An 18,518-nucleotide genomic window follows, 5' to 3' on the forward strand; every position below is an offset into this window, starting at 1 on the left:
AGGGATAAAGTGATGAAGGGATGATGGTAGAAGGATGAAGGGTAGTTGGATGGAGGGTAAGGCACGTGAGTCGAGGGATGAAGGACTTTGGAGATCGACCGGTGTCGACTGACAGCGGAAAGACAGAAGGGAACTGGGAGGGTTGAGACATTTAGTGGGGAAATTGTCTCTTTGTTGCTCTTTGGATTAGAGCCACCATGGTTCCTGTGTTTGATGGAGACATAGAGTGAATGGAAAGGCATGGTCTTTGTTCCTGAACCTAGTTACAAAACTTCATGTAAAACCAAAAGACAACCACTGTGAATAAGTTGTTTTTTATTACCAAAGACCTTAAGTGTCTACTGTTTGTTTCATTTACACAGACGCAGACCTACGAGATCATCCTAACACTGGGACAGGCGTTTGAGGTGGCTTATCAGATGGCAATCCAGTCGAGGGCGAGACAATATGTCCCACCTACATCACTGGCCTCAGAGGTCATAGAGACTAAAGCCAGCCGTCCTGTATCTCAGTCGTGGAGCAGCACGCGGAGATCAGCAGTGAGTACCACCCTCTAACTGTCCAAAAAAAAAAAACCCTGTCTTGAACACGTGTATCTGTGAGTGTGAGTGTTGGATTTGCTCTACTTTGCAGAAACACACTGTTGTGCAATCATAATTCAGAAAAACTACACAGACCTCGTGACCGACTTTTTACCTGCCACTGAATCCCCAATGAGCCGCCTACAAAGGCAGATTTACTGCGTGTGTGGTAGAAAGTGATGAGTCATTACTTTGCTAATATTTTCATCTCGACCACCCTCCCCCTCAACAACTCTGAGTCATTCAGATCAGGGGAGATTTTTTTTTTTTTTACGCATATGCAAAACATGATGAATGAATGGTTTTATTTGTTGCTTACAGGCGGGTTTATGATTTCCTCTGGGATTTTTCTGAAGGGCTCAGCCCTGCTGGTTTGGACCCATCCTTTGCTTCCTCCGTATTGATTGAGTGTGTTGCTGAAATGTCCACGTATAGCCTGAGCTACGCTTTGATGCATTGACCTCTCAGGCTGCATATAATGAGCACTCAGTGATCACTGTCACCTGAGAGAGCCGCACAGCCGGGAGCACACACACGCTTCTAGACCACATGCTTATGCAGAGACACAAATCACTTTGTTTTACTACCTGCCTGTAAGGATAATATATGGAGTAATCACAGAGCTGCATAATGAGTCTGGCTGGTTGTTTAAGTTTTAAATGAGAAGGGGAGGCGAGGGGGGTTACTCCTATCTACTGCAATTTGTTTTAATGGTTTTTTTATACTGCTATGTGAATGTAACTATATTGAGTTGGTTCAAAAAGAAACTGTGACAGGTAAACTATTTTTGAAACTTTCCCAACAGAGAGAGAGAGAATAGCCCCACCCACCTTTAGTTACTGTCGGTACACCTGCCAAGCCAACAGTGACAGATTTACCACTTAGGATTCTTTTATTTCTTCTTTATACTTGAAACAATGCATCCTTGCATTTCAGACAGAAGTAAATAAAAGCAGGCTTCTCATTTCTCACCGTGGACAGTCGATTTTTTTCCAGCTGAAAAGACAGATTTTATCAGCTGTAGCCAGCTGAGGAAATGATGCTGGCTCTGGTCGACTTTTTAACATGTCCGACAGACTTCTTTTAAAACAAAAACGCGTCTCGGATATGCACCTCGTGGATGCATGCTGAGATGAAAGTCACTAGTTGACGGTCCATGCAGAAGAAGCGGAGATAAACCATTCTTCTTGTATTGCAGTGTTACGCTCGTTAGTCCTCGCATTATAATTATGATAAGGAATAATATAAGATCAAACTGTCACTTATACAACCCTCGTTTGGCTGTTTAGCTCACATACTTGTCAAACAGTACAATAAGACAAAAAGCTGTTATGGTGGGGCTTTACCAAAGTGTTTGGCAAACGTAAATCTTGTAAATCTCGGGTAACTTTGGCAGTGGTTGCTGGAGCGTAAGGGCTCTGTAGCATTCAAGACCAGCTTTCACACCGCTGAAAAGTATTCCAGTGGATTTGGAAGTTGTGAGCTACTTTTCGAAATGTAACCTGGGATTACTAGATTTATTGTTTATTATGTGTTACTTACATTACGTTATTTACTACTTGTTTGCTCTTCTGTTTTTGGTTTTTGAAAGACTAAAAAAGACACTACCCCTCCCAAGTCCCCATCCTTACTACAGCTAGGCTTGGGTCGATGAAAACCAGCTTGATATTATGCCAAAGACCGGACCAAAACGTTAAAAGTGAATTTCACCACATGGTGTCACACACGGCTTTGTACTTCTGCTCCGTCTCTCAAACATAGCACACAGATGTGATGAATGTCACGACTGTTTAACAACTTATCGGGAAGACACCACTAACTCTGCATTACCACTGAGCTGAGCGTATTGTAGCGACTGGCCACTTAAAGTGTTACCGGACCGGTAAAACCAGAAACCGACCCAACCCTAACTACAGCCCCGTGCACACCACTTCGACCTGTGTAGAAATCCAAAGCTTGACAGACCCGCTACGGTTGCTTAACTATGATTGGACAATCCCTGTTCAGGGGGAAGCTTTTTGCAAATAATTTGCCTACAGGTGATGAAGTGTTCCTGGATTTCTTTGCTCTGTCCCTCTTATTCTCTCGTTTTTTTTAACATGTCTTTGTTCTTGTCTTCTTGGTCCTCCTGCTTCCCAGGGTGCCCCTCTGCTCGAATGCCGCTGCTGTCACTGTCACACGTGTACTACCCACCGTCCTTCCTTCCTCCCGTTGCACTCTGTTAGCCCTGGAGTCCAGGTCCTTCTCTTTCCTTTCCTCTATTCAACCTGTAATCACCACACATCAGCTTACACACCAATCCCTCTCCCCTCTTTGTTTTTGGTTGTCGTTGCAAGGGGGTGGGCGGCGGTGCCGCGGCGCACTTTGCCTCCTTGTTTTGTGGTTCTTAATGATTCAACCATGAACGTTCTTCTCATCCCTTTGCTTTCCCATCCCTCATCTTCATCTAACATTTAAGGATTTGTGATGAAGTTAGTCAAAGCTCTGTGGTTAAAACACATTCAGAAGAAGAGAGGAGAGGAGAGAGAGAGTTTCCTGATGTGATTTAACTTCTCTGTGTAAGCTTCTATGAGGAGTATTGGTTTAATTGGGCCTGTGAGGGGTTGTAAACAAGATGGTTGAAGTTGTCTCTGTTGGATGGTTTTAAGCTCCCCTTCTCATTTTTTTTTTTTTAATAATCTATCTTTTTAAGACACTGAAGATGTCATTCACACGCAGGGGACTTTTAAATTTCAGATGCCTAACTTGACATTTTTTAGCCATTTTCAAAGCCCTACTTAAGTAAAATATCAACCAGCATATGTGTTTTGACTGCTTATAATATGACAGTAGCACTCATGTTTGGTGGCGTAGAGCACATGTTGCTTTTGAACTTCTAATCAGTATATGTCTTTAACTCACAGAGGGTCATAGCTTTGGTTCACTGCTGCGGCTTACAGAGTCTATTTTCTGTCAGACATCATCCATGTTGTGGATTGAGCCCTGAGTGTCTGTGATTATGATATGATCACTGGACTGTACCTCTAATCCACATGCACGTGTGTGAGCAGAGGACTTGTCAGTGTGGCGCAATGGCCTCCACTGCCGCCCCGTCTCACGCCACTCCTCTCGTCCCTCCTCCCTCCTTCCCCCCCGGCAGATTGATCCCCTGGAGATGGACGCAGACATGCAGTCCCTGGGCAGCACCACCTGGCTCTTGGACCAGCGGGAAACCAACAGGCGCCCTGTCAGCACCAAGTACGAGACCACCATATTCTGAGGCCGGATCCCCACAGCCGCCCCCTCTACACTCCCCCGTACTTTCCTCTCCCCCCTGCATCTGGTTCTTTATTTATCTCTTACACACACACATTTATACATGCGAGCCCCGTGCCTTCTCACTGTGATGGTATAGCATCCCTCAGGGCTGCCTACTCCTGCACCCTCCTTTGCCCTGCCCAGCGACCCACATCAACCTCTTTACCTATCATGACAAACACTCCTGCGGCTCTCCCCGACACACCCCCCCGGCAGCCTGCCTCACCTGTTGCTGCTGCATCCAATGGCGGAGCCCTGGAACGGATGATCTTGGACTGATGTCATTTTACAGTGGCCCTGCTCTCTCAACCAAACTGCCTCTTCCTCCTCATCCTCCTCCTCCTCCTGACAACTTGCATCTGCCTACAAATCCCAGATAGCTCCCAGAGGTTGCATCTTTATTACTTTTCCTCTTTCAGGCCATTTTTGTTTTTTAAAAAGTTGATTCTCCACAGGCAAAACATGCATGTTCATTTTTAGTTTGCTCTGTAGTCTCTAGTTTCATTTCCAGAAAAGGTTAAGTTTGTAATATTGAGTAAACGACAAAGTTGTGTGTAATACCAAAGGGGGCCATTGTGTTAAACTGTTAAAGGAAAAGCTCAGCTTCTTGGGAAATGTGCTAATTTGCTTTCTTGCCGAGAGTTAGATGAAAACATTGACACAAATCTGAAATCTGTACAGTAAATATGAAGCTACAGCCGGCTAATTTAGTCTAGCATAAAGACTGGAACTGGGGGGAAAACACTATCCTCTAGAAGCTAACACATTAAATCTTATTTGTTTATAATGTACAGAAACAGAAGTGTAAAAAACACAAATCATAGTTTCATGGGGAGCTCCCAGAGGCTGCATCTTTATTATTCTCCCTGTTAAAGGCTTCTTGAAAAGAAAGAGAGAGAAAAATATTCTTCACTTCATTTTTTGTTTTTGTCTGTATCAATACATCCACACTGGCCTGATGTAACTTCCAGGAGTCAGTGATGGTTCCTGGGTAACCGATCCCGACCAAGAAGTACTCTTAACCTGGTGTAAAACATACACTTTGGTTTTAGATTTTTTTTTTTTTTACTTCTGGGCAGAGCTAGGCTGGCTGTTTCCACCTGTTTCCAGTCTTTGTGTGAAGTCAAGTTAGCTGACTGGCGGTAGTAGTTTCATGTTTACTGTACAGACTAGCGAGTGGTATAAGTATCGACCAACTCTTGGCAGGAAAGTGTTGAACCTTTCCTTTAACAGACCCTTTTGATATTTCACAGATCAAAAATTTAGATTCTGCAGTCTGTAAAAAGTCAAATAAGAATACAAGTTTTTTTCTTCTTCTTTTTCTTCTTTATTGTTAATTTACTGAATTATTTGATTGTTTGGTTGTTTTGCCTGAAGACAGTTATTTTTTTTTTCTTTCTCCATCTTTAGCTTGTCCTGTCTTACCAGGCATCTACCACTGTGAGGCACTATGAGGAGGCTGCTTTGCTAGCATGGGATGCAAGACGGACAATTAATCAGTGAAAGACAAAACAGCAACATGCAGCAAACCATTTGTACGCATTTGTACAATACTCATAATATTACGATGGATCGGTCGTAAATCTATCGCTGATGTCTGAACTCAAACGGACCAAGAACTGAACCCTCATACACCAACACACATACACAGGAGGACAACTTTCCTACGCTTTACTGGGGACAACAGCCTTACTTCGTTTCGGTTATATTTAATCAACTAAATCCCCCAACTTTCCCCTGAATACTACCGCCACCACCCAACAACTGCACGCCTCCTTCTCCTGCTTCTTAAAGACTTAAAAAAAGACAACACTTCTGATTTCCTAGTGTGTTAAATTGACTGTGACTGGCTGGGATGACGTCGTTCTTATGATGGTACAGTTTTATCCAGATGAGAGTCTTTGCTCTGGCCTTGTACTGCCCTGTCTGCAGTCTCTCAGCATTCATGGTAGCAATGAGAGGCTGCAAATCACAGCATCTTCTTCTTGTCAATTTAAAAGAAAACACTGTGTTAAAACATGGCACTATCCCTTTTAATACCTTCTTTTCTTTTCTTATGGTGCAAATAGGACAATTAGTGCATTTGTAATACTTTTTGATAGACGGGGGCTGACTGAAATGTTTGGGCAAGAGAGATTAAGGAGGGATCACGAAGGATCCCCAACATTACCAGAGGCAAAAAAAAAAAAAAAAACTTTTAAAGAAATACACAAGCATATTGGTTCCACCTTTCACAATTTTGGTTATCTAAACGAAAACATCCTCGACATGGTTTCATTTGACTCGAGTGTATTGATGCACAATTTGGCGCACATTTCCCAACATAGCATCTTATTATCGCGATTACACGGGTAGGTATCCCTGCTCTTTCACGCCAATTTAGAATTAGGTACAGCACATGCAAAGTGTGCCACATTGGTGGTGAAACGATTTAATTCCACACATTAAAAAGAGCCAAATCTAAGTGCTGCTCTGGTGTCGTGTTAATACGAATGGATTTGTTATGCTGAGAACGTGACACAGATTTGTTTTGTTTTTTTAAAAGGAAAAAAAAAATGAATTTCCCTCCTGCACTGTGACTCAAAAATGCTCGTTGTGGAGTCGACACATATCTGTGGGTTCTCCCCTGTGTGCACTACCTACTGTGCGTGATGTATGCCTTGTTTCTGTCTGTCCTCATGGGAGTTTGGACTGTTACCGTTACATCACTCGTCCACCGTCCTTGTTTCTGTGTGCTGCAGGAGAAGTGAGCGTTTGAGCTCCTCTCCAGAAGACAGTGTGGCTGCAGACTGACTGTTGAGATGTAGCTGGTCTGTGTGCGGTACCCGTGGCTGTGTCATTGCCACTCTGTTCTGACCGTTAGCTTCCACTGACGATGCATGTTGGCAGTGTTTTTTGTGTTTTGTACCCTTTGATGCACTTGGCCTGAGCAGTCTTTGTATGTACTGTAGCAGTGTCTCGTCTTCTCTCACTCCTCTTCCATTTGCTTTTTATGTTTCCTCTCTTCGTTACACACCAGTACAGCGAATCATCTTCATCCCTTCACGTTTCCATTGTCGCCATTCCTCCAACATTTTTGTCACGTATGTTCTTCCATTTTGTGTGTCACCAAGACAACCTGCTCTAGTATGAATGCATAATGTAAAAGCATTACACTTTAATGAGCAGCAGCTATTTAAAGCAAGTTTTGGTGGCATGATATGGCTGTGCATGTACCGGTCTTTTTTAACATTGGTGTTTTCCTTGTGTAGCTCACCCCAGCGTTCAAGTTTCCGGATACCAAGCTGTGAGTTGAAGGGGAGCAGCCGATGTGAGTGTGTTTTGCGTGTGTTGAGTTAGTGGGCAGAGCAGTGGAAAAGATGTAGAGAGAGAGAAAACGAGAGGTAAGCCTCATGCAATGTGCAGGGCCAAACCAGCGCTACTCTGACATTTAGATCTCACTCTGTATATCCCCTGCTCCTCCACTGCCCCTGATATGAATCCCAACACGCAGAGGAAAGGTAACCTGTTATCCTACATCACTGGCTGAACAGGACTCGTGTATCACTCCTGTCTTGAGAGAGGCCAGTCAGAAAGGTCAAGTCTATTTCCTGGCCTCCATGTGACTTTATGATCTTGTCATGTAGGTACTGTAATGTTTAAAGCACTGTAGACCATTAATGATATAGACCATTAATGAGCATTTCTTATTGATTCAGGTCTATTGGAGATAGTAACTGGGAATTATTAAGGGTTAACAGAAATGTAACAAAATGTAAAGAAAAAAAAAACTGTACCAGCATACAATGCTTTGCCCATGTTTGTGGACAGAGTATGGTTTGTCAAAGAAAATGTGACACTGTTTCAAATTTCAAAGCAATATTATATTAATGAAATTAAATAATACAATGACAAAAGAATCCCTCTCAGGTCTGTTGTCAGCATTGATTTTGTTTCATGGTTATCAGAACCCCACGCCCCCAAGCTGTTTACAATTTAAAGTGACAAATATGGCAACCTGATGATTATTTTATCATTTTACTATGAGTGTTTCCCCTGCTATAGAGATTAGTGGGTGGTACAACATCTAATCTCAACCAACGATTAGCCCCAGTTTGTTCCTATCATGTGTTATATTACAGTCAAGTCACAGAGCTGAGTATCTGATTTTGTGCCTGGTGGTCTTTGAAAACCTAGATTGAACACAGATTTGCATAAACCTCAAAAACTCTTTTAGATGAAAAATGATTTTTCCCCAGTTGTGGCTCTCCTGAACCAACCTAAACTGGTGGCAGGAAAATCAAATATGTCATTGCTTGATCTGTACAACATTAAGAAAACGCTACTTGAAAATAAAATACATTGAACACACCTTCTCATTCAGTGGTTTAGTTTATTATTTTCTACATGTAGATTAACTCAGAAGACATTGAAACTATGAAGAATTGTGTGGTAAACACAAAAAAACATATAATTTTTTTTTAAATTAGTATTTTAAAACAGTTCCATATATGCTGGACCTCCTCTTCCTTGGGGTCCAATTCATCCCAAATCATCTCAATTTGGTTTATGTCTGGTGATTGTGGAGGCCAGTTGTCTGGGATAGCACTTCACTACAAACCACATGGGATGCCATGTTGCTGCAGAATGCTATGGTAGCCATGTTGCTTAAACGTGCCATGAATTTTGAATAAATAGCTAATATTGTCACCAGCAAAGCGCCCCCATGCAATCACACTTCCTCCTCCATGCTTCACAGTGGGAACCACACATGCAGATACCATCTGTTCATGTTCTCTGTCTCATAGACACAGTTGGAACCAAAATGCTCAGATTTGGACTCCGCTACTTGAACCCTGTGAAGCATTTATGTGGGCTCCAATCTGAGGTGCTGTTAATTGGTGATTTCTGAAGCTGGTAACTGTAACAAACTTCCTCTGCAGCAGAGGTAACTCTTGGTCTTCCTTTCCTTTGGTGGTCCTCATGAGTTCCATCATAGTGTTTGGTGGTTTTTGTAATTACACTGAAATGTTCTTTCTCTCTTTTCTTAGCTGAGCTGTTCTTGCCATAATATGGATTACTACAGTAGTTGAATAGGGCTATTTATTGTATGCCAACACTACCTCTGACACACAACTGATGGTCTTAAAAAATTAAGGCAGGAAATTCCACAGATTATAACAAGGCACACCTGTTAAACCATTCCAGGTGACTACCTCATGAAGCTGATTGATGCCAAGCGTGTTCGAAGCCGTCATCAAAGCAAAACATTTGAATAATCTAAACTATAAAACATATTTTGCTTTGTTAATCCCTTTTTATTTACCACATATTCCATATGTGTTACTTCATAATGCCGATTTCTTCAGTGTTGAGCTATAATGTAGAAAGTAATAAAAAAATAAAGAGAAGCCATTAAATGAGAAGCTGTGTCCAAACTTTTGACTGGTACTGTATATTACATTTATTTATGATAATGTTACTCTTCATACATTATATCTGATATTTTTCTAACAAACTAAATGGGCAAGGAGATTTAATATATCTGGCTACTTGGGTTAGTAAATCAAGTTGGTCTAGTGGACTAAATGTTTTATTCATATTGCTAGATAAAGAGCAGGAATTGTTAAAAGACCACAAGTTTTTTTGATTTGTCTCACTCACCTCTGTGACAGTTTTTCCACCTATTCTGTTCGGAGCTGTACCAAAGACGGTCAAAGTTAAGGGGACCGTATCAGAGGTTTTGCATGTTTTAGCCCATTTTATGAATGCACTTCCCTTATGCTAACCATTCTGCAAATGATACATTTTAGGATCGTTTATGTATTTTGACTATTGCTCCAAGTATCCATTGGTGTGTATTTATTTCCTTACGAGATGAAAAAAAAAAAGGCCAGCTGACTCTTGCTTGAAGAATGTAACTTTGACTTTTTAAATGTTATGTTGTATAATCAGTGAACATCTGCAAAAGTTACATTATTTGATGTGTGCCTTGATATTATTTGAATATGTGAGTTACATAGAAATTCACTCTGTACAGTTGTCATGAAGGACAACTATAAAGACATTTTTTCGTACTATGCTGTTTATTTCTGCTGTGAAGTTAGACATTTTAATATGGGGGCTTGTGGAGACTGACTTGTTCTGTAGCCAGCGTCAAGAGTTCTTTAGAGAAACTTACGTTACAGTGAAAAAAGTTAACATAAATTTCATGCTCAATTATACTACATAAGCAAGAGTCTGCTAAATCATTTTGTACTGGCAATAAATGGACACCAGTGGCTTCCTGGAACTATAGAAACAATACATTAAAGCTTGCATGGTGCCTGCGTTATGAGCACAGTTCCTTTCAGAGTCGCTTGCTCGGCTGTGGCACAGGTATCCCAACCGTATGAAAAAATGGCATGTGAAGGGTGTACTTGTAAAATAATGACAATTAATTTGGTATTTATTTACAAAAGGCAACTGTTTGAAAAACTACCCACCAACATAGGTGTATAACAAAGAGTATATTTTTGGTTTATATAAAGGTGCAAAGAAAAGAAGTCCACACTGTCTTTGGTAAGTTATATACAAACATCTGTCAGCATAAAAAACAAACAAACAAACAAAAAAAACTGCTACATTTTAAAACTGGAATATTATTTACAAACTATTAGCATAATCTTTGGTACTTAATGCTTTTCCTGAGGGTGTGAAAACCAACAAATATGTTTTCCAGCCAACTCAAAACCATTTCAGAATCACAATCAGTCTCTTGTTATGACTCATACTGAGTTTTCCCATTAAAACACTACAGACTATTTGTTACTCCTGTCAAGGGCAAAACTATTACTCATTTTGTTTCACACAATCTATTAGCTTTTCATAATGTAATGTAATGATTCAGCACCTGCCTCATGCTTTGATTTAGACTTGTTTTGTTTACCTAAAAAAATATAGAATAATATACAATTTTTTTTCTTGTGCAAACTAAATGTTTTTTTCTATTAAACTTTGACGTTCACTGTATTTACATTAAAGCAACACACTCAATGCCAAATTGCAGCTTATGTTAAGGTCACTAGAGGTTGTTTGGTTGCCCTCAGCTTAGCGTGAATCGTCCCCAGTCTCGGCTTCTGCTGGTGGGAACAGCAGTTTTCTGAGGATGGGTGCATAGAAGGGACCGAAGACTGTTCGGTTGAAGTGGACGATTCGCCCAAAGGCTGTCCCCATCTCGGCTAGCTCTGCACTCACCAGCCTGAGGGGAGCGGGCAGCTCTGGACTCCTTTTAGTGGGGCTGCCCTGCAGCATGGCCTGAAGGAAGACCTGCACCCTTTCTCCTGTGTGATCGAGAGAGAGCGATGAGGGGGTGGAGGGAAGAAGCAGTCAGCTCTCTACAGCAGCACACATCAAAGTTTAAGAACGTGCATGTGGACGGAGATAAGTCAAACTAAATGACATTATAATGCATGTTTCTCCTGTTGATTGAAAATGGTGCATACCCAACATGTCAGCTCTCTATAGATTAAAACATATTACCATATATTAATCTAAATGAATTTTTAATAAGCCTTTGCAGGTTTTTAGCAACTTAAAAAGTCTGGATTTTCATTTTCATAATTAAAAATATGAATAATGTGATTTTAGCTTCTCAAATGTGAAGATTTCCAGCTTTTCTTTGTCATGAGAAACTGTCAGATTTTAACAGACTAAAATGTACTGCACTGTATTTCCAATAGCTTTGAATGAGTTATTTTATCAGAATAAAGGTCAGCATTTTCTAAACTACACTTTAAAGGAAGTAAAACATAACCCCCACTAACCTATAGCAATATAAACATGGCACGTTCATGGCAAATTTATACTATTTCCTGCCTATTTGTGCTTCAATTAATCATTTATCCTCTTGCGCCCAGCCTGACCTATGAGTGTGCGGACAGGGTGGTTCTGCTTCCACAGCTCAGATATTTGTCCTTTCAGCAGATCCAGGCTCTCCCGAGGCAGTGCTGCTCCTCCCTGGGCCCTCAGAGCTTCGGTCACTTGCTGCAGTACTGTCTCCCCGAGCCCCAGCAGCGCACCCTTAAGATCAGCTTCCCTGAAGAACCAGAAACCAGCATTAGACAAATTACCAGCAGGCTTCATTAGATGTGCTCAGCCCACAGGCCCATAAATTCATCTGTTTATAAAGAGTGGTGAGCAAAGGGACTCGTGGAAGTTAATAAATAAGAGTCTTTAATAACATCTAGATCTCCAAAGAGGTTTAGATTAAATAAAATGACATTTTAATAAAAGGTGATTAAGCGAGAAATGGCCTGTGCTATTTTATTGCAGCTTGGATCAGAGTGTGAGCAGGCCTTGATTAGCACGAGCTGCTGTTCCACATTTATCCAATAATCATGACAGGGCTTCTCGAGAACAGAAAGAATGAGGTTAGCTGGATCCATCCTGACAGGCAAGTTGCCTCCTGTCACCTCCATTGGTTGCCATCTCATACAATACCTGTTCCCTACGACAGCCAGTACATGCATCACCAAATCCTCCTCTTACCTGGCGTGACTGCCCTCCAGCAGGGCAGCGATGGTCTGCCTGAGTTTACCTACACACCCCTGCAGAGAGAAAACAGAGCCCCCACACTGAGCGTTGGTCAGGAGCAGCACCGATGCCTCCAGGACCAGCATCTGGAGCCGCTGGCCCAGAGCGTCCAGACGGGCTCGGTCCATCAGCACCGTCTGTGTGCAGAGGTCAGGTCAGGATTACGTGTCAGATGGTTAATCACAGGGAATTTTCAGCATAAATATGAGGCTTTTCAAAGAAAATCACATCTGGATTAAACATTTTGGGTTTTGGATACAAAAAGCTGCACTGGATATTCTACAATAATGATTTCCAGCCAGCCAGTACTTGCACATGAGGGGGGACTTTTGCAATTGCTATGAGGTATATGGAAAGATCACAGGGTAGCTCAAAAAACAGAAATAGCCAACTAAACATTACATGTTGCAGTTACCTAAAAGTAACAGATAAAGTACTGAAAGAGTTAAAAAAAATAATAGATTAAGAATAGATCAAAGTAGCCTGTAGGACATACTAGCTGTATAAATGGCTAAAATAGATGCTAAACGTAATGAACAGAGATGTGAAAGGTGAAATTGGTAGCGTAATAGATAAATGGTAAATGGCTAATAGTCATAGTAATGAACAGAGTTTTGAAATAGTAGCCTAACTGCTAAATAGATCCTAGAAAAAATAAATAAACAGTTCGAAGAGCTGATAAACAGATGAAACAGACATAACTGTGAACTAACAATATCTACTTGTACATTTAAACTGTTCAAATGAACACATTTGCAACGTGTGATGATGAAGAGTTACTTCAGTTCATCCGACAGGGCTGTGCGGTTACGTCAGGCAAAGCAGGTTGGGAGTTCTATAATGCTACATGAGCTCTAATGTGTTGTCACATGCTGCACATGCAGCAGGGTGAGGGGGAGTGTGTAGAGAGACTGAATATTCCCTGGTAATCAATAAAATATCACTCAAATGAAAGCCAAAGTGCCGTGTGATGTAATTTTGAAGTCTGCAGTTGACCTCGGGATATTTTTGGTCTTGTGGCTCCCAGTGTAGCAGGCTCATGTAGGCCCGGTTAAGGACAGCGGTGGCGCTGACAGGACCTCGACTGTCAGGACTGGAAGACTCAGACCGAGCAGTGACGGCCGCCACCTCTTCTGATGCTGCTGCCTGAAGCCATGCAGTGGTATTGTCCAGAGAAGCTGAAGAAAAACAGTAAAATAATATGATTAACATCTACTGCAATGCCAAGGATTCACAAGGAGTTTCCAGTGATGCAGACATGGATGTAGGCATATTTTCTTCAAATAGAGTGGTCACCAGTGTCTACGTTTAGGGAATTAAATTGTGTTTGCAGCATATTTGCTTTAGTCTCAAAGCATAATGAACAGTGTCTGTACTAAGATTAAATATTTACACCTATACCTGCTGCTAAAAACTAAAATATTGCTGATGTGAGGAGAAAATCCTATCTTACTTATCAACCAAACATTAATGTGCCTACAAAATACATTTTGGAGAACATTCAAAGAAGACTGGGATATTTAGTACAGCAGATAACATGACTATGTCAGCACTGAGGACCCTGACACTCTGCCAATGACTCTGATTAGCCAGCAGCACTTAGACAGAATAGAGTTCACCGACTGGGTGACGAGCTGGGCAGCCAATCTATGAGAAGCTGAAAAATGGCAGGATGATGCTATAGACTGACAAAGGTCAAAATCTGTTTTAATTGAAAAGTGAAATATGCAGTGACTATAAATATTACAGTCACAAAGTCACCTTCATCATCCGTCACTCACACTGTCGCCGTCAGGTTAGAGATTCAAACACCCTTCCTCACCTGGCTGCTTGTCCAGAATCTGCTGGAATTTGGCCCTCTCGTACTGCACGGCCTGCTGCATGAGGTGAGGCCTCAGGCTCTGGATGGTGAAGTTCACCATGTCGGTCTTCATCAAGCCCAAGACACGAAAGATCTCCCTGAGGACACAGCAAATTTTATTTATATAGCAGTGTTTTACAGGAAGAACAGAAATATAGTTGGCTACAAACTCTGGAGTTGTGTAAACATAGGTCAGATAACCTGAGTTTGCTCATGTATACAGTATATATTTATTAAGACACAATCCTGTCTGTAAAGTTGCTGTTAACCTGCCCCTCACCTCAGAAGGTCCACGGGATCCTCGAGGTCCCGCAGTGCCCTGATCTGTGGGTCACGCACGGGTGCACATAGAGATGCCATGGTGTTGATAATGTATCCCGCCAGTCTGTGGAGATCCAGAGCTCCATTATCGACCTCCTGCTGGATCAGCTCCATGTCCAGCACCTCGTCCAGCTGAGCTCTCAGTCTGACGTGACCGGGCAGCAGCAGGGACTGAATCATCTAACAGGAAATAGAAGGAAGTTTAGTTTTCTGTTGTTCTAGCTGCTTAACTTAATACGTTAATTCATATTAATATTAGAACCTGCACAAAAACCTGAACAGAGCTCAACTTATAAATCAACAGGCTGATATTTTTGGCTGTTTTATCTTAAAACAGATATTTTGGTATTGATACACAAGACGATCAATGTGGCAATGCCAAAGAGATGTTTGAAGTAATTTAAAAATGGTGTGTTGCTATAACACACCATTCTGTCTGTTATTTAGGTCGATATGTCTTCATCTGAGTTTTTGAACTCTCAGACATCAGTTTTGTTATAGAGACTTCTATTTATCAATGGTCAGTTCGGTCGGTGGAGAGAGAGAGAGTCCAAGACGACTTCTGAAGGTTTTTTTAGAGAATGGAGGATTTATCAATACACATGTCATGGCATGATGGCGCCTCAATTCATACAAAGCTGTCCTCTCTGGCTCATCTGTATGCCCTCAGCATAGTGCCACAACTACTCTATGTCCATCTATGGCCACACTCAATACATCTACAGTATAATGTACGTGCCAACTGGTCATGAGTCTATACCCATAGTGGTCCTCCATTGTTATTTGTTGTGTCTGCAGAGTGAGACAGGCCTATCCTCTGACCTCGGTTACCATAGTAATGATCAGTATGGTGTCTGCTTTTCTAGACACAAATATAAAACTGCTCTGTATCTCAAGGAGATATTCAGTGTCCTCATAATAACATAATAATAGTGTTAATAAGATTTAACACTATCCCTGCAGTGACCTCTATATGTGGCATCCTAGAACAGAAAATTCCCTCACAGGTATACAATCTAATAAATAATTAAAGGAATAAGTGTAAGTTTAAGTGTATGTCCCAACTTTCCTTTTAATCATTTGCAATGTAGACATGTTCTTTCATGCGGTTTATAAGTATGAATGAAAATATTGTTTCACCTCGACATATTATTGCCAACCTAATTTTTGTTTTCTTTTTATTTTCCAGTAAATCTCTAATGAAGTCTGACACAGTCGTTGTCCACGTGCTTATGTTTCTGTGTCATTTGTCCGTAGTGTATACACTCTGTTTTGATCTTCAAAGCGTGTGAGAATGAATGGGGTCAGTGGTCTCAGTAGACCCTCTTCCTCTGCTACTAATGCTTCTGATTCGACACCATACACACTTACAGTCTTGACTTCCTGGAGCAGAATGACAGCATGATTGTAGTTTGGCGGATCACTGTTCAGCTGCTCTTGAAGACTGTCCCAAAATGCCCGGTGAACAATCTCCGTCACTCTGCCCTCAAGGCTACAGGAGGAAAAAGAGTTTAAAGAACAGCTCAAAGGAGACTAAACTTTCAATTTATTTAGAAAATAAACTAAGGTCACTTTAGATTTGGTGGAGTGTTTCTCTTGCCTGTCTGTAGGAGGACTCTTCGGTTGGAAGCAGAAGTCTCTGTTCACCACTATCTCATGCGCAAGGCTCAGGTTGGAAACACAATTTTCCAGCTCCATCAGACTGGATAATGAGGCAGTGGGTGGGCTCCCTGACACCACAGACAGGACACACACCCACAGATAATTAAAACTGCCATGGTGGTAATAATTCAATTACTAATGCTCCCTGAACGTGCCTGAAAACAATAACTGGCGTAATAAAGCTTCATACCCGTAGGAGAGTCAAGTTTTTCCAGAGAAGGAAGGTCAGCGGGGGAATCATCAGCGGCGTCGTCTCTTTGATTTGGCATTTCAGCAACAGTCTAGACATTTAAATTACTCCGTAAACAATCAACTCAACAGAGCTTGGCGAAATTGGTCATTTTGTTTCTTGTTAGGACAATGCGCGCAATACAAATGAAATGAAAGCGCTGCAATTATTCGTACATTAAGCAATTACCCAATCGACAGAAAATTAATCGGCGATTATTTTGATAACCGATTCATCGTTTTAGTCATTTGCCAAACAAATCATGATAGTTTTAGCTTTGGAGAGATGAAGACTCGCTGCTCCATATGACAGTAAACTGGACACCTCTGGGTTTTGGACTGTTGGGTCGAAGAAAATAAGAATTCTACATCTCACTGTGGTGAGGGAAATTATAACAAGGACAATGAAAATAATTGTTAGTTGCAGCCATAAACATATTATAATTATGATAATAATGATAATAAACCCATTCAGCAGTCATTCACTCTATACTGCCCAAAGACACTTTGACTGGACTGGGTCATCCTCCATATCACCTGAACTACAGCCCCCACAGAGGAGTGTGAAAAGGCTCATATCAGAAAAAGTGCATTATGTTTTTGTATGCACGTGTTTACCACAGCAGCTATTTTGTCATGTAACAGTAAACACAGGTGTTGTCAATGACACTAATTAAGGTACCTTAATTAGTAAACACCTGTATTTACCTTACTACTTACATTTTAAGCAATTCTTCTGATACTTATTTTCATTTCTCTTATTGGTTTTTATTTATTATTGCATTGTATGACCTATATTTATTCATGTATTATCTATTTTGCTATTTTCTAGTCATTGTTGTCTTTCTGTTTTTTTTATTTGCTCTGTGAAGCACTTTGGACTTCATGTTTGCAGAATATACATATATATAAATATAAATATGAATTTAAATAAAGTTAGTTTACTATTATACTATACTAGTTTTACTATTTCATGTCAAAATGGCTGCTGTGAAAAAGGGTTTATTTTAAATCAACAAAACATCAGTTTAATTTACTACCCTCTTAAGTTATTAACTTCCCAAAATAAAACTACTATAAAAACTTTACAAATTAATGTTTTTCTGCATAAATCTCTTGAACAAACCAAACATTCAATCGTGTTGAGGATTTTAAATTGGCAAAATAATTCATATAGTAAATAAGCAATAAAAAGTGGTGGAGTAAAAGTACAATATACTGGTAAGGTAAAGTACCTCAGAGTACTTTTAGAGTAGCTACTGTATAGTTACTTTCCACCAATGATGCAACCTTCAGTAGTTAAGATAGTTAGCTAAAATAATAATTAAAATAACAGGATAACTCACCTGCTGTTGGTGTTTCGATGAAAAGTTCAAACTTTGTGACTGAAGCACGAGCTGCACTGTAGTTAACAGCTCGTGTATCTACCGTTCAAGTTTAAACCTGGGCTGAACCACTCCTGTCGCGATATGGGGGCAGTTTTTAAAAAATGACAGACCTGTAATAGTTTTAACTTATATAAACTTGCGTGAGCGACTGTATGGTGAAACAAAACACACATATATACGTGTTTGATAGTTAACCTGTATTCATTTATAGACTGAAAACAAAAAAGGACGACGGTTTCATTTGGTTTGGTCCGTTCTCAAATCAAAACAGTGAGCGTGTCAGTACTGTGTGTTTCCGCCCCGCCCCTCTCTGACTGCTCCAAACACTGCAGCGAGTCCCCGTGTTTGAAAACAAACACACCGTACCTGTTCCTTGTTTGCGCCGTCATTGTAGTTCATCTGAACAAAATGGAAAGCGGTCGGTGTGTTTGTGGAAGTGATCCATTGTCTGTGACACACAGCTGGAAATGTCCTGCTTCTTATAGACCAGGAACTTCGAGAAGAAACAGACATGCGGTAAAACTACTGCACGCAGGATGAACAGTGAACACAAACACATGTCTGGATCCCCTACACGAACACTACTCATGTCTATGTAATAATAGATATTTTTAGACATTATCTATG

General features: G+C 40.9%; 2 protein-coding genes across 9 annotated transcripts in view; one reads left to right on the forward strand and one right to left on the reverse strand.

Moving 5' to 3' along the window:
* Window positions 1–8,228, forward strand: part of anks1ab (ankyrin repeat and sterile alpha motif domain containing 1Ab) — a 41,839-nt gene extending 33,611 nt beyond the window's left edge. For 2 of the 7 annotated variants that reach the window (XM_027279010.1, XM_027279012.1), the window contains 4 exons: window positions 363–539; window positions 2,704–2,819; window positions 3,721–4,267; window positions 5,289–8,221. In XM_027279010.1, coding sequence (XP_027134811.1) covers window positions 363–539; window positions 2,704–2,819; window positions 3,721–3,967 — 540 coding nt within the window. In that variant the 3' untranslated portion in view covers window positions 3,968–4,267; window positions 5,289–8,221. Of the gene's footprint in view, window positions 1–362; window positions 540–2,703; window positions 2,820–3,720; window positions 4,268–5,288 lie in introns of all 7 variants that reach the window. The other 5 variants (XM_010742297.3, XM_019272641.2, XM_010742300.3 and 2 more) reach the window with 5 other exon arrangements.
* Window positions 8,229–10,287: 2,059 nt separating this feature from the next.
* On the reverse strand, window positions 10,288–18,391 carry LOC104928078 (T-complex protein 11-like protein 1). Of its 2 annotated transcripts, none has more exons than XM_019272645.2 (10): window positions 18,258–18,391; window positions 16,466–16,556; window positions 16,214–16,343; window positions 15,985–16,105; window positions 14,573–14,793; window positions 14,254–14,390; window positions 13,428–13,609; window positions 12,387–12,568; window positions 11,762–11,934; window positions 10,288–11,179 (listed from the first exon to the last, which is right to left on the reverse strand). In XM_019272645.2, exons 1-10 carry the CDS (start codon window positions 18,288–18,290, stop codon window positions 10,947–10,949), a joined length of 1,503 nt encoding a protein of 500 aa, XP_019128190.2. In that variant the 5' UTR covers window positions 18,291–18,391; the 3' UTR covers window positions 10,288–10,946. The 2 variants fall into 2 exon arrangements, with proteins under 2 accessions (XP_019128190.2, XP_010740598.3); XM_010742296.3 differs by lacking the exon at window positions 18,258–18,391 and adding an exon at window positions 17,850–17,952.
* Between the last annotated feature and the right edge of the window lie 127 nt (window positions 18,392–18,518).

The sequence above is a fragment of the Larimichthys crocea genome, chromosome VI (genome assembly GCF_000972845.2).
Source record: "Larimichthys crocea isolate SSNF chromosome VI, L_crocea_2.0, whole genome shotgun sequence".
NCBI classification, from domain to species: Eukaryota; Metazoa; Chordata; class Actinopteri; family Sciaenidae; genus Larimichthys; species Larimichthys crocea.

Excerpts from the sequence above, each read along its gene's own strand:
- LOC104928078 (XM_019272645.2), bottom strand. The coding sequence starts at position 18,290 with ATGAACTACAATGACGGCGCAAACAAGGAACAG. Across the intron at positions 14,391-14,572 it reads GATCCCGTGGACCTTCTGAG|GGAGATCTTTCGTGTCTTGG; the intron begins GTGAGGGGCAGG and ends CTGTGTCCTCAG. Across the intron at positions 11,935-12,386 it reads CTGGAGGGCAGTCACGCCAG|GGAAGCTGATCTTAAGGGTG; the intron begins GTAAGAGGAGGA and ends CTGGTTCTTCAG.